This window comes from Mauremys mutica, chromosome 17 (genome assembly GCF_020497125.1).
Source record: "Mauremys mutica isolate MM-2020 ecotype Southern chromosome 17, ASM2049712v1, whole genome shotgun sequence".
Classification (NCBI taxonomy): domain Eukaryota; kingdom Metazoa; phylum Chordata; order Testudines; family Geoemydidae; genus Mauremys; species Mauremys mutica.
In genome coordinates, this window is record NC_059088.1 from 28,604,307 (window position 1) to 28,618,857 (window position 14,551).

Consider the following 14,551-nt stretch of genomic DNA (forward strand, 5'->3'; position numbering starts at 1 on the left):
CCAGGAAGTGAAGAAAAGGATCAGATCCAACCGGAACAACGGTGAAACCTGAGCAGGAGCCAGGGCTAAGACACCAGGTGAGGGAAACCACAACCTGCCAGGGGCTAATTTCATATCTAATCGCAGCCCCTTGCACCATGTCAGGGCAGCACGGAGGGGCACACACCCCTCCCCCATACCCTGCAGCACAGGACCCCTAAGGCATTGGGGTCAGCACAGCCTGCTAGGGGAGCCCCCCAGGACCCCCACTTGTGTAGCAGTGCAGAACCTCGCTCCTTTCTGCGCTGCTGGGCAGGGCTCTGTGTCCTGCTGCCGCTGGAGGGAACAGGGCCCGGGAGCTGCCTCAGCCGACGCGGACCCCACCTGGGACCGACACCGGGTGGGCTCCGGCCCTCCCAGGGCTCTGCTGATGGGCTGAGCAGGGCGGGGGCCCAGCCCTGGGATTTTGGCTGTACACGGAGCGTTAGCGCTGCCTCCCGCCGCCCTCCTCCGGTCCCGAGCGCCCCAGCCCCGGGCCTGCCTGCACTGGGTGTTCAGTGGGGCCTACTGGGCATGGGGCAGCTGGCGTCAGGGGCTGCGGGAGCCGCGTGCACGGGGCCCATCAGGCCGGTTCCTGCCCGGTGCCACTCAGCCCTGGCTAGAGACAGCTCAGGCTGGGGGGGGTCATTGTCCCTGCCCTGGGACGCTGGGATCTGGGGTGGTTGGCACCACACACGGGGAGAGGCCAGGCCGCAGCTCCAGGCTCATTCCCACGCAGCTGAGCGGTTAGAAGCTGCAGCCTGGGGCCGCGCCCCCGCTCGCCTGCCCTGAGCCCCCAGGCGTTTGCGTCACTCAGGGAAGGAGATTTCTGGCCGCGTGGGCGGGATGCTGCTGCTCAGGGAGCCCCCGAACCTCAGCCCTGCACTAACGAGGCGGCTTCGCGGGCTCTTCCCAGATGCTGCTCGGGGGGGGGGGGGCGTGCCCGGTGCCTGGCAGGGCCCGACTCCCCCAGGAAGTGGGGGTGCTGCTTCAGCCGTTCTCCGCTGGCGGGGCCTTGTCCCGGGACAGTCTCTCTGCCGGGGGTGGGGGGGCAGCCCCTTTGACTGACACACACTAGCTGCATCCTCGAGCTTTGAACTCCTGCGCCCCCGCCCCTGAGCTGGGAATGGCCCTGAGCCTCCTGCAATGGCCGTTTATCACAGCGCAGGGCAGCAAACCAGCGGGCGCCCGCCCCCCAGGCCAGTGGCACAGCCCCCCCCATGCGCACGTGTGTACACACCACACACACACACCCCGCACCCCCCCGCCCCGGGATGCTGCGCACTCACATTGCTGGGCCTGTTACCCCCCGCCCATCAAAAAGCTTCTCCCTGCAGGCAGCTGGGGCCAGCCCTGGGCGCCGGCTTCGACCCCCGCTGGGGTCGGGGAGTAATTTCTGTTGTCAGAAGGGGGAATCGCGGTGCAACCAAGTTTGAGAACCCTGGTGCTGGAGGTACCCTGCCTACACAGGAGCCCGGGGGGGGTACCCGGCTGCTCAGGGGCCCGGGGGTACCCGGCTGCTCAGGGGCCCGGGGGTACCCGGCTGCTCAGGGGCCTGGGGGGGGAGTTACCTGGCTGCTCAGGGGCCCAGGGGGTACCCGGCTGCTTAGGGGCCTGGGGGGGGTACCCGGCTGCTCAGGGGCCCGGGGTTACCCGGCTGCTCAGGGGCCCAGGGGTACCTGGCTGCTCAGGGGCCTGGGGGGGTTACCCGGCTACTCAGGGGCCCGGGGGGGTTACCCGACTGCTTAGGGGCCTGGGGGGGGTTACCCGGCTGCTCAGGGGCCCGGGGGGGGTTACCCGGCTACTCAGGGGCCCGGGGGGGTTACCCAGCTGCTTAGGGGCCTGGGGGGGTACCCGGCTGCTCAGGGGCCCGGGGGGGGGTTACTCGGCTGCTCGGACGGCTGGGTGTAACGGTGAGACTCACATCTCGCGCAGAGACCAGAGACATCCCCCCCTGTGACGAAGTGGGGCCGTGACACCCCCCCGCACCCCGGTGAATTCTGCCCAGCGCTGTGGCCCCATCTGGCCGCACCACGAAAGCCCCGGAGCCGTGAAGCTGGGGGCTCGAGGGGCTGCTCAGCTGGGGCTGCGGGGCTGGGGGTGAAGGGGGTGGCACTGGATCATCCCGGGCTCCAGCCAAGCCCCCGAATTCTAGCCCCATGGGGGGGGGTTCTAGCCCCCTGCTAGCCCAGCCCCCACTCTGATGGTGCCCCTCAATCTCGTCCCACAGCCCCCTGCGAGCCCAGCCCTGGAGCCCCTCCCCGGCTGCAGGAGGCAGATTAATATTAATGGGTTTTAGCCCCACAGACTCATCCCGCTGGGGCAGCAGCAGGGCTGGGTCCAGAAAACTGCGGGGGGGAGCCGGGACTCCTGGTTCTATTCCAGCCTCTGCCACTTGCTCAGCGTGTGGCCTTAGGGAAGTTGCTGCCCTTTTCGTGCCTCAGTTTCCCCAGGAACAACACGACTCGCCAGCCCCCTTGGGTGTCTGGGACACTCCGTTAGTGACCGACTGGGAACTTCAAGCCTGGGCCGGACGGACCCAGGGACGGGCCGTGACCTCTGCAGTGGCTGCAGCCAGACTCCTGGCCAGCCTCACTGACCCCGACGTCAGGGCCCAGGGGGCCAGGAGAGACCACGAGGCTCATGGGATGGAGCTGATCCCCATCTCTGCTCGTGCCCCCCAGCTCCCCCCCCCGGGGGCCACCAAGCCCCTTTTCTCCTCAAACCCAACTGCTCATCCCCAGCTGTGAGACTCGAACCTCCACTGGTGCCGCTCCCCCATCAGCCACCCAGGGGCGCTGCCAGTCCCCCCCCTGCCCAGGCAGCCGACGCGCCGCAGGAACCTGCCTGCCCCCCAGGATGTGGTTAATCCCAGTGCAGACTGGCAGGATTACGGGGGGCGGATTAGCGGTGCTCGTCCATCCCTTACATAACCTGCCACATGGCGGGCGACGCGGGGGTGGGGGGCTCAGGGCTCTGCTGATTTGGATTCATGGAGGGGGCCAGCGTGGGGAGGGGGGTTCCCTCGGGCCAGCACCTCGTACTCGGGGCAGTGACTCGTTCTAGCAGCTCGTGGGCAGGGGGGCGCCTGTTAGCTCCCGGGGAGATTCGCGCAGTGATGCCAGGCTGGTGGGGCAGGGCTGGGTCCGGGTTTCTCCCCCCAACATACAGATCCACCCGTTGTGCCAGGTGCTGCCCAGAGACCTCCCAACCCCCCATGACACCTCAGATCCACCTGCTGCATGTGGGGGGAGCTCGCAGGCCCCTGCCTCCCCCCAGCGCTGGCTCTGCCCAGCGGCCCCAGGCCCTGTGCTGGGCACCAATCCAGTGGGAGCTCATGGGGATGGGCGAGGCAGCGGGTGCCAGGCAGGAGCCAGGCGATGTCCCACGGGGGGCGGCGTCCCCTGGGGGCTGGCACCGAGGGGGCCGAGCAGCTCTGGTCCCTGGCCAGGCGCAGGCTGGCAACCAGACCCCCCCGTCCATACAAGGGCCAATCCGCTCCTGGCCCAGCCGGGCTCACTGCCCCAGGGAGGGGACGATAGCTCCATCCAGCAGCAGCCAGAGCCTCCCCCACGCCCACTTCCCAGCTGGCAGTTTCCCTGCCAGGCAGCATTACCAGCGGCTCAGGCCAGGCGCTGAGGCTGGGTCAGCGCCCTCGGGAATCCCCAGCTGTCACGGAGGGTGGGGGAGTCAGGGCCCTGCACCCCCGGCTCCCTGCGAGTCACCAGGACTCTCAGCCAGGCAGTAAAGCAGCAGGTTTATTAGACGCCAGGAACACAGTCCCAAGCAGGGCTCGCAGGTACAGACAACAGGAGCCTCCCCAATTAGATCCATCTTGGGGCCCTGGGGGCACCCCCCCATTGGGGAATCTCCCTCCATTCCCCAGCCACCTCCTGAAAACCCCCCTCCCTCCCCCCAGCGTCTCCTCCCCCAGCCTTTGTTCAGCTTCCCGGGCAGAGGGGTCCCCTGGCCTCTGCCCCCTTCCTGGGTTCTCACGTTACCTGCTCAGTGACGCTCCCTCCAGCCAGTCTCCCCTCCCCCAGTGCAGCCCCCCACTCTGCATTCACAGCCCCCAGTAAGAACAGTCCCAGTTCGTGACACCAGCTAAGCCACAAGCATCCCCCATTCCCGGGCAGGCCAGGGCAGGAGCCAGGCTGACCTCCAGAGAGCATTAAACGCCCCCCACCCGCGGTGGGAATCCGCCTGCCACGGGACCCACCGGCTGCTTGGCGCCGCGTGGGGAGCCGAGCTCATGGGAAGAGCTGGGGCCCCCCGAGACCTGAGTCTCCAGCGCCAGCATCCAGGAGCCAGGCAGGCCGGGGGCAGGGGCCAGGCCAGTGAGGGCAGGAGGGGGCGGGAGTCCAGCCCCACGTGCTCTGGAGCAGGGACCGGCCTGAGACCTGGCAGGGACGGGGTGCTCGGCAGGGGCTCCAGGGACCCCGCCTGGGGAGAGGCCTCAGCTCTCCTGGGTGCAGGGCTGAACCAGGCCCAGTCTCGGTGCTCTTGGTGCCAGGTTTGTGCCCAAGGATCGGGCTGCTGGGGGGTGCAGGACTAGGGTGTGGGGCGAACGACGCCCGAGGGAATCTGCCTGCCCCCCAGAAGGCTCCAGCCACAGGCCCCAGCCGTGCCGGGGCTGGGTGAGCAGGAACGCCAGGCACCGGGGGATGGGAAGCAGGGAGGGATCTTTTTAGCAAGGGGGGGGTGGATTTTGGCTGGGCTGGTGGAAAATCAATGGGGTAAATTCCCCCCTGGTGTAACTGTGGCTTTCGGGCCCATCCTGGCTAGGTGCTGTGACGCTCGTACCGGCCCGGGCCCAGCTCGGGTGCTGCCCAGGGCCCCGTCCGCCCTGAGCCGGGCTCAAGCTCTCGTCACCCGAGGGGCACGACAGAGCTCGGGGCCCTTGTGCCAGGCGCGGGCCAGGCCCTGCCCCGAAGCACTCGCAGCCAGGGCACGGCAGAGGGGCAGGGACTGGGCTGTCACCCAGCAGGGCAGCGGGTAGAGCCCGGGGGCCCTGACCCCCAGCAGGCGGGAAGAGCCTCCTCCAGTGGCTTAGCGGGAAAAGCCCGACGCTCCGGAGCGCCTGGCAGGAGCCCAGCGCAGGCAGCGTCTCTGCCCAGGGCCTGCCCCGGGCTGGCGGCTGGGAACTCCAAGGCGCCCAGATGCCAGCAGCCCTGCTCATGGCATGGGAGGGCAGCAGCTGCCAGAGGCACAGGGTTAGTGCGTAACCTTGGCGACGGGGGGCAGGCGGGGACCCCGTCTGCAGCAGGAACTTGTAACCTGGTTCCATTGGTCAGCTGCAAATGGGGCCTGGCAGGGCCGCCGGGCGGGGGGGCAAGTGGGGCAATTTGCTCCAGGCAAGAGTTTTTCGGGGCCCCTGGAGCAGGGTCCTTCACCCGCTCCGGGGGCCCCAGAAGGCTCTCGCAGGGCCTGGGCCCCCGGAGCTTCTTCTGCTCCAGGTCTTCGGTGGCAACTTGGCGGCGGGGGCGGGGTCCTTCCGCCCCGGGAGCCGCCGCCGAAGACCCCAGGCCCCCTGAATCCTCTGGGCAGCCCTGGGGCCCTGTGCCCACAGCCCAATTCTGACACAGGCCAGGGTAAGCTGCCCAGCACCCCCCTGGCAAAGTCAAGCAGAGCTGGGGCGGGATTTTGTCTGTCCTGGGACCGAACCAAGCAGGGACGGGTCCATTGTCCCCACGCTAGCTCCAAGCCCGCAGCAAACAGGGGAAAGCGCTGCTCCCGGGAGAGCCCCGGCAGCCAGACGCCTCCTCTCGGCTCAAGTGCCGAGCACTCGCCGAGCTCCTGGCCCTGGCCGAAGGGATTTGGCCCGAGCTCAAGCTGTCACCAGGATGGAGAGGCAGACACGGCCGAGCGGGAGAGCCGGCGCCCCGGGGACAGACAGGCGCACGCTGGGATTAGCTGGACGGATGCACATGGGCCCAGCCAGAGCGCTCTGCCGAGAGACGGATGAGCACGGAGGGGACAGAGACCCAGACACCGAGATTAGCTGGATGGACGGGCGTGGGGGACAGAGAGATTTCGCTGCCCGTTGCCGGGGGAGCCCTCGGGAGCTGGTGGACGAGGGATTTGTTAGATTTAATTCCTCTCTTCTTCGCCAAACACACTTTAACCCTCCCATAAATATTAACGCCCCCTCGGGCACCTGGCTCCAGCCCTGCCCCCGACTCCTCCATTCATCCTACTCACTGCAGCCTGTTCTGGCAGCAGCCCCCCGCCCCCTCAATGGGAGAGGAGGTCTCTGTGCCAGCCCCTGCCGTGCTGCCCCCAGCCTATCACACCTCCCCCCCTCCAGTGCGTGGGCTGGGCGCGGCTTGCCAGGCCAGTCTCTCGCTGCGCTCGGAGAGGCACATTGGCAGCAGGTACCCGTCGTGCCCCAGCCCCGAAGAGAGCTCCCCACCGATTCCCCGCCATGCAGCGAGCCACCATGCTCCTGCTCTGCCTGGCTCTCCTGGCCCACCAGGAGGCAGACGGGGATGCCCGGCTACCCCAGGACTTTCCCCTGAAACACTCGTACCAGCCGCATGAGAAACAACTGGTGAGTTCCTGTCTCTGCCGGGCGTGGGAATGCTCTGCCATGCCACCCCCCAGCGCCTCCCCCGGGCCAGGGCATTCACCCCAGCCTGGCTGCCTGTGTCTTTGCATGCAGACACGCGCCTCCTGGTGACCCCCCGGGCTCCCTCACGGCCCCGAAGGCTGAGATAGTCCGGAGACGGGCAGGGCAGCCCCGATGCAAACCCGGGAGGAAAAGACTCTGAGAGGCCAGGTGGAGACCCCATGGGGGCAGCGTCGCCCCATCACTAAAGCGGCTGGTGCTGGCTTGATGGCCAGTCCCTGTGCTCCCCTGTGAAAAGCTGGGTGGGACGGTCTGCTGCAACAGGGAGCATGTGGGGAGAGGGGCTGGGCAGTCAGTTTCCTGCCCCCCAACTGGCTGTGTCAGTTTCACGAGAGGGTGAAGCCAGGAGCCCTGGATCAGGCGGGGGGGAGGGCAGGGTAACTACCTGTCACACCAGCTCCTTGAACAGAGCAGCAATTTCCAGCAGACCAGCTCCCCCAGCCTGCCCTGGGGGCAGGGCTTTGCACTCACCGTCCTCCTTCTCCTTGTCTCACACCGCACCCAGCTGGAGGAGCTGCAGGACGTGCTGGACAAACTGCAGAGCAAGAGGATTTCCACCTGGGAGAAGAAATATAACCAAGTCCCCAAGGTACCGTGGCTAAAGGATCCATGTGGGTAGCTAACGCCCCAGCTGGGCTCGCCCAGCGCCCAGCAGTTCTGTGCTTCCATTTCTCCGCCCACCCAGCGGCGTTTGCTGCTAGTCCCTCTTCCAGGCGCAGGCCCAGGGCAGTCCCTGGCTGGGGGGACCCGGTGCGGCCCCGCTGTGCTCCCTGGGGATCGGTCAGTGACCAGCCGCACGTTTGCTGGAGCAGCCTAGGTGCAGGGTGCGTGTGGTCGGGGGCCTGACCCGGGCCCAGCAGGGCTAGACAGGAGCATTTTGGAGCCATTCGAGCGATGGGGAAAGGTCACGTCTTTGCCTTCCCCCTCGTTCCACAGCCCCCCGCCATCGATTTCCACGGGCATACGGGGGCCCCGCCGGGCCAGCTGGCCCAGTGACCTGCCTCTGACGGGCTGGGGCCAGGTGCTGCACAGGGAAGGAAGAGAAGAGGGTGATTATGGAGTGATCCGTCCCGTCGTCCAGTCCCAGCTTCTAGCAGGTTTAGGGACGCCCCGGCCATGGGGCTGCATCCCTGCCCATCGTGGTGAACAGCCACTGAGGGACCCACCCCCGTGAATTCTTCTTTGACCCCAGCGATACTTTGGGGCTTCACAACATCCCCTGGTGCCTTCTTAGCTTTGTTTCAAACCTGCTGCCTAGTGATTTGGCCGAGTGCCGCCTGGGCCGCGTGTTACGTGAAGGGGTAAATAACACTTCCCGTGGCACGTTCCCCTCACCCCAGTCGTGACTGCAGCCCTGTCCTCTCCCCTCACTCGGCTCTTTTCCAAGCTGGACAGCCCCAGGCTGTTTAATCTCTCCGCGTACGGAAGCCGTTCCACCCCCCTGCTCATTGTCGTTGCTCTTCTCTGCACCTTTTCATGGCCATGGCCGTGGCCAGAACCTGCAGCACCCGCTGTGCCAGCCAGCCCGAGGGGGCCTCCTTCCGCAAGGGGGCTGCCTCCTGCAGATGCTGACTTTGCTTCCTCTCCCAGCCGTGCAGTGCAGCTGGAAGGGCTTGGCTCTGAGCTCATGCTACCCTCAAACAGGAGCCAGGGCAGGGCGCTGACACCCCGGCTCTCCTGCCCGGGGTTCACTGACCCAGCCGCGCACGGCCCTGGGCTCAGCAGGAACGCTGCCCCTCTCTGCTCCAGGGATATGGGATTCCTCTTAACACAGAGAGCCCAGCTCCCAGGGCAGCCCCGGCACCCCAGCCGTAGGCCAGCAGCTCCGCAGCCTTACCCTGGCACCGAGGGGGCAGATGCAATCAGTACTGGCACAGCTCTGGCTGAGGCTGCAGCGGGACCCAGAGTCTGTTGCGTTTGGCAATTAACCAGAGGTGCCGACGCTGGAATTGGGCTCAGCCCCCACGTGGGCAGCCAGTGCCCATCCAGCGAGCTACAGGCCGGAATCCAGCCTCTGCCCCTACCCCACAGGGGGATCGTACTGACCCCCGAGACCCTGCTGCCGAGGGGTTTCAGGGGCCGGGCTGTAACCACAGGGGGAGCCTTGTTTCCAAGTGCTGCCCGCGTGGCACAGCCCCGCCCTACAGCTCTGCCTCCCTTGTCCCCGCAGTGCTCCATCGGCCAGGCCTGCGCCGTGAAGAAGGGCGCCCGCATCGGCAGGCTGTGTGACTGCCCCCGTGGAGCCACCTGCAACTCCTTCCTCCTCAGGTGCCTGTAGCCGCTGCCTGCGAGGGACCCCAGCCGCAGATCTTCCTCTCGTGCTGCTGTGTGTTGTGATTCCCCCTGGCAGGGGGCCAGGGCTGGCTGGCAGCGGCCACAGTGCTCAGCAGAGCCCAGAGGAAGGCGGTGGCAAGGCTGGCTGCTCCAGGAGGCTGCCGCAGGGCTGGGGTCTCCGGCTCCTCTGACCACCCACTTCCCAGGGGCGCTGCTCAGCCGAGATGGTGAAACCAGGGCCACAGGCTTTGTCTCGCTTTCACTTGCTGCCTGCAGCCCCCTACCGCACCTTGCCGCCCTGCCCAGCGCCCCGCCGCTCGCCCCGTTAGCCAGACGCCTCCACCTTACAGCCAAACCAGACCACTGCTTTGAAAGGTTTTTTTTTTAATGACATTCTTGGTTCCGTTCGGTTCTGTAAAAGCCTTTTAAAAAAATAAACCCCGACTGTTCGAGCTGAGCCAAGCGCGGCCACCTGCAGCCTCTTGCTAGTGGGCAGGTGACACCTCCCCAGCGATCCGCGACCTCAGCGTGACTAGATTTGAGGGAGAGCAGAGGAGAGGACGTGAGCCAGCCTGCTGCCTGTTCTCGGGGACCGCCAGGCCTGGGAGAGGGTCTGCCCCAGAGATCCCCGGCAGCACTGGGTCCCAGGGCACCAGCTCTAGAGCCTGGCACCAACGGTCAGTCACTGAGCCCAGAGCTCGGCCCCAGGGCAGCACTAAGGGACCGGAACGGGAGGGCTGCAGTACCAGGGCGGGGGAGGGAGCCGTGAGCTCTAACTCTCCCCTTTGGGGAGCAGCAGGAGCTCTGCGGGGCTGGGCCAGTCACCCAGCGAGTGGGGCAGTTGCAGGGCGCTCTGCTGGGGGAGGCTGGAGGGTGCTCTGCAGCGAGAGGGGAGCAGCTGGGCGCGGGGGAGGACATGCCCACCCGGAGCAGTGACACGGAACATCCCTCAGCACAAGGGCAGCCCCGGGAGACCAGCCTGCTCCCAGCTCCCATTAGCTGTGCAGCTGCCTGCTCCAGCGGCGCCCACACGCTCCCCTCCCTGCCGACGGTCGGGGCACCCAAGGGAGGGTTTGGCCCGTTGCCCCTTCCATGCACCGCTGGTAACACCCGGAGACAGGCCAGCTCATGGGAGGGGATGTTCAAATGGCTCCAGACTCCAGCCCTGCCAGCTCCGGCTGGGGCAGGGACAAGCAGGCTGTTGGCAAGTTCCTAAACATCCACTGTCCCCCTGCAGGGCTGCCCCCACCCTCCTGTTAGCCCAGGCAACTCAGAACACGGCTGGAGCCTTCACCCCCCTCGCCGTGTCCGAGGTGCAGCCGGGAGCAGGCGACACTCTAGTCTAGGGAGTTTAGGAGCTGGCCCCAGCCCGCGCTGGAGGGAACCCAGCTGCAGGGGGCCTGGTTCCCTGCTCTCTGAAGGGGGTAATTAGTGACAGCTGTGACATGGGCTCCCTGGCAGGCTCAGATCACTGCCCGCAAGGGGCATCCAGCAGGATGGGACAGGAACACGGACCACTGATCTCAGACTGATGCCAGCCCCAGAGACACCTCCTCCATCCCCTCAGCCTGCCAACCACGGGCCCTGGGCTACAGCAGCAGGGCGCAGTGTGACAAGACCGTGGTTCCCAGGAGGCTGGGCGGGAGGTCAGCGCTGGGACGTACCCCTGGAACAAAGCCCTATGCCCATGGGACACGGCCAGGCCCCCAGCTGGGAGAGACGCTGGCTTGGCCGTGACTTGCTGCCCTAGAACTGGCGTGACGGGCACAGGAGGGAAGCTGCTAACCTGGGCGTTCCTAGGGGGAAGGGCGCATTGGTGCCAGGACCTGGCTGAGCTCCCTCCACGCCTGCAGGAGGCGCTGTGCTGGCAGGGGCAATAGCATCAGCCCAACACGGCTCCCAGGAGGGGCAGCACCATGCCAGGACAGCGGCCAGCCCAGGAGTTTCCTAGCACAGGGATCCCGGCACCCCCACAGCCAGCCGCAGGGAGCAGCTCCCCCATCCCCTGCAGGCGGCTGCATCAGGGGCAGGCAGTGCCAGTTACCCAGCTAGAGGAAACATCTCCCCTCCTCCTGGGCCTCGTTAAAGCAGAGCCACGGGGCTGGTCCGCTAAGCTCAATGCAAACAGGCTGGACCCTCGTGCCCTGAGACCAGCACGGCATCAGCATGGAGCAGCAGGGAAGCGTGTGCCAGGACCTGGCCTGCTGCTCTGGGGTCATGGGAGGGATGCACCCAGGGCAGGGAGAGGGCTGCCCGGACTCCCTGAGCAGACAAGCCAGCTGCCCTGAGGGAACGGAGGAGCCGCTGCCAATGGCGTCCCTCCTTTGCTTGAGGGCTGCGCTGTCCCTTGCCGCCCCTCAGCCAGGCAGGGTCACGCTCCGCTCCGGCAGTAACTGGACAGCAAGTCCCCCGCGCCCTGTGGGCTGCCCCAGCCTGGGGCCTGTATTAACCAACTGCCCTCCCTCACTGCGCCAGGCTGGACAGCCAGCACAGCAGGGCACTGGCCAGCCCAGGGGCCGCTCCTGCATCCAGGCTCGGGGTTTACGGTCTCAGAACCTGCGTAGGGAGGGGGGCTGGGGGCTGCATTAATTCCGAGGGATGCAAGGTGGCAGCCCCCACTGGGCACACGCCCCATACCCCACCAGGAGCTGCCAGTCACAAAGGGATTGCTAGGGCGCACTGACGGCAGGAGAGAAGGAGCTAAGGAGGGATGGGACCCTGGCCCTCCGCATGGCAGGTGAGATGGAGAGGGGAATCCCCGGTGCCTGGAGACCCAGCAGAGCGGCGTTCGGCGTGGCTCTGAGTTGGCTGAACCACGCTCCCAAGCGGTCAGAGAGGTGCTCTCTGCCAGGACACAGCAGATCTCGGTCTCGGATGCCAGTCTCCTCCTCCTGCAGCTCCCTGGAGCGGGAAAGGGGATTAGCATCCACGCCCCAGTTCCCCGCACAGGACAAAGGAGGTGGGCAGCACCGGGGCTGCTGGGAGGTCGACAGATACTAAATGGACTCGATCTGCTTGCGAACTTTCTCCAGGGCCTTCCTGTCCAGCACCCTCTGGCGGCACATGACCAACAGGGCAAAGACCACAGCAACGCAGATCATGGCCCCCTCAAACTTCCAGAAGCTGTGCGCTTCCGTCACCACTGAGCGGCAGCTGCAGAGAGAGGAGAAAGTCAACAGGGCTGGGATCGGAGCGCCGCACGGCCAGGCAGCCTGCGGATGCTGGGAGCTGCCCCGCTATTACAGGGGAGGCTGGCTGCAGGAGCCCCATGATAGCCATGCTAGGTGCAGTCTGGCATGAAGCAGCCACCCCCAGGCTGTGGCCCAGCGAGCCCTGGCCGCCCCACGCTGCACCTGAGCTGCATCGCAGGGCCCCAGGGCTTGGCTTACCTCTTGTACTCCTCCTTCTTGGACACGGCACAGCTAATTTGCTCGATGAAGCTAGTCGTGCTGCACTCGGGCATCGTCTTCTGCAATCAAACCAAACCCACTTTCACACACTCTGTGGGGCCGGCTGTGTCATTCCCCCCGCCCACCCTGAGGGGTCGCTGCTCTGCGGGGCCCCCCCCCCACCCTGAGGGATCTCTGCTTTGGACCTTCAGGCTGACCCAGGCAGGGTGCATCCCACGCAGCACCCCCCAAGCAAGGGGCCAGAGCAGGATGTAACCACCAGCAGCAGACAGCGAGCCCCCCGGTCCCCGCTACCCAGCTGCAGGGCAGTTCGTCTCCACTTACTGCTTGGAAGATCGTGCACGGGGCACAATCCTGAACAACGACAAAGTCTTCCGCTTGCCAGCACGGCGTGGCCACCAGCGGGCTCACTGAGAAGAGAGGGGAGAGGTTCAGAGCCCGGTACAGCCGCACTGGGCCTGCAGTCAGAGCGTCCGGGCTGCGGAGAGGAGGAAGCACTTTGGATAGAAGGGCAGCAGACACCCAGGCAGAAGAAAGATTTTACTGTCAGCACTCGTCGTTTCCACTGAGCGTAACAAGCTTGTGAGTGACACTGACTGAGCCCCCCCCAAGAAAAGGGTCTTTGATACTTTCTGGCCAACAGCCTCCCGCCATCCCTACGATGTCAGCAAGGGAGTCTGGGTCAAACCCAAACTCAGTGTTGGGAGCCTGGAGCTCCAGGCTCTGCCCCCAGTGAGTGACCCACCCCCATGCGCTGCCCGTAGGACTGTCCCTCACACAGAATGAGCGTGGTCTGGAGCATGCGTATCCTCATTGCAATGGGACTCTCTGCTGGGCTCCTCAGTCCCACACCGAGGCCCCAGGGATAAACCCTACCGGGGGTAGCTGAGGACTTGCATTATGGCACCGCAGCCTGCAGCTCACCCCGGGGACTCAAGTGCGGGGGCTTTATCTCCAGGCAGAGCCGTGCTCCTGCCCTGAGCCCTGCAGGCCAGACGAGTGCCAGCTCTCCACAAACCCGGCCCCACAACCACGGGCACGTTAGCAGCGCCAGCTCCGCCGCCCTGGCACCCACCTGAGCGCCTGGCCTCACTCGACGCCGTCGCCTCTGCCAGCCTGCAAGGAATCAGAAAGGGGCCGGTGTAGTGAACCGGGGGGCTCTTGGGACCGCGCAAGGGGGCGGCTCCGCCCCAGGGCCCCGCCCAGCCAGGGGGCCCAGGGCCGCTCACAGGCTGCCAACGCCACGGGGGCTTCGCCCGTTTGCCCGGCTTAACCCTCAGCCCCTGCCCCACACCTGCGGGGCCTCCAGCGCCAGGCCCCGGCTCCCCCGGCCAGAGGGTGGCTGCGTGCGGGGGCGCAGCTGGGTGGCACAGACTGGGGGGGCCAAGCGGCGGGGGGGGTCAGGGCTGGGGGGGCGCCCACCGGGGGGGGCCGGGCCGGGGGGGGCTCCCAGCGGGGCGGGGGCAGCCGGGCCAGGGGGGGGCGCCCAGCGGGGCGGGGGCAGCGGGGGGGGCAGGGCCGGGGGGAACTCCTAACGGGGGGGCAGGGGGGCCCCCAGCGGGGGGGCAGGGCCGGGGGGGCCTCCGGGGGCTCCCAGCGGGAGGGCAGGGGGGCTCCCAGCGGGGCGGGGGCAGCGGGGGGGCAGGGCCGGGGGGGCTCCCAGCGGGGCGGGGGCAGCGGGGGGGCAGGGCCGGGGGGTCCCCGGGGCCCCGCTCACCTGAGGCTCCAGGCCAGGGCGCCGAGCGCGAGCAGGACGCAGCGCCCCAGCGCGCGCGGCTCCATGGCGACGGGGGGTCCCGACCGCTCTCACCCTCCTGGCCCAGCTCGCAGCGCCGCCATCTTGGCCTGCGCGGGGCCTTCTGGGAACTGCCAGCGAGAGGCGGGGCCAGAGTGGCGACGGCGGCGCGAAGCATGACGGGAAGGGCGCAGGCTGCGGGAGGATTCCAGGGGCTCGCGGGGCGGGGCCTGGGTAGGGGGCGTGGTTCACGGGACGGGGCCTAGGTAGGGGGCGTGGTCTATGCACCAGCCCCCTGGAGCTGGGGAATCCGCCCCCCCCCATAGCTGTGGGTCTCGGCCCCTCAGGGCTGGGTGCAGCCCCCCCCCCGCTGCAGGATCGGGGCCGGCCCAGCCCCCAGGACTGGCGAGCGGTTTGGGGTGGGGGGAGCAGCCCCCTGATCCCCGGCTCAGCCACGGACACGGGACCCCAGGCCTGGCACTGCCC

The 14,551-nt window shown here is 67.3% G+C and overlaps 2 protein-coding genes across 2 annotated transcripts; one reads left to right on the forward strand and one right to left on the reverse strand.

Annotated features, from left to right (window-relative positions):
* The first annotated feature begins 6,352 nt into the window (after positions 1 to 6,352).
* Positions 6,353 to 9,471, forward strand: LOC123352199 (cocaine- and amphetamine-regulated transcript protein-like). Its single transcript, XM_044992015.1, has 3 exons — positions 6,353 to 6,568; positions 7,152 to 7,235; positions 8,817 to 9,471. Exons 1-3 carry the CDS (start codon positions 6,443 to 6,445, stop codon positions 8,922 to 8,924), a joined length of 318 nt encoding a protein of 105 aa, XP_044847950.1. The 5' UTR covers positions 6,353 to 6,442; the 3' UTR covers positions 8,925 to 9,471.
* Positions 9,285 to 14,206, reverse strand: JTB (jumping translocation breakpoint). The gene is made up of 5 exons (XM_044992011.1): positions 14,048 to 14,206; positions 13,406 to 13,446; positions 12,655 to 12,740; positions 12,310 to 12,389; positions 9,285 to 12,073 (listed from the first exon to the last, which is right to left on the reverse strand). Exons 1-5 carry the CDS (start codon positions 14,110 to 14,112, stop codon positions 11,917 to 11,919), a joined length of 429 nt encoding a protein of 142 aa, XP_044847946.1. The 5' UTR covers positions 14,113 to 14,206; the 3' UTR covers positions 9,285 to 11,916.
* Between the last annotated feature and the right edge of the window lie 345 nt (positions 14,207 to 14,551).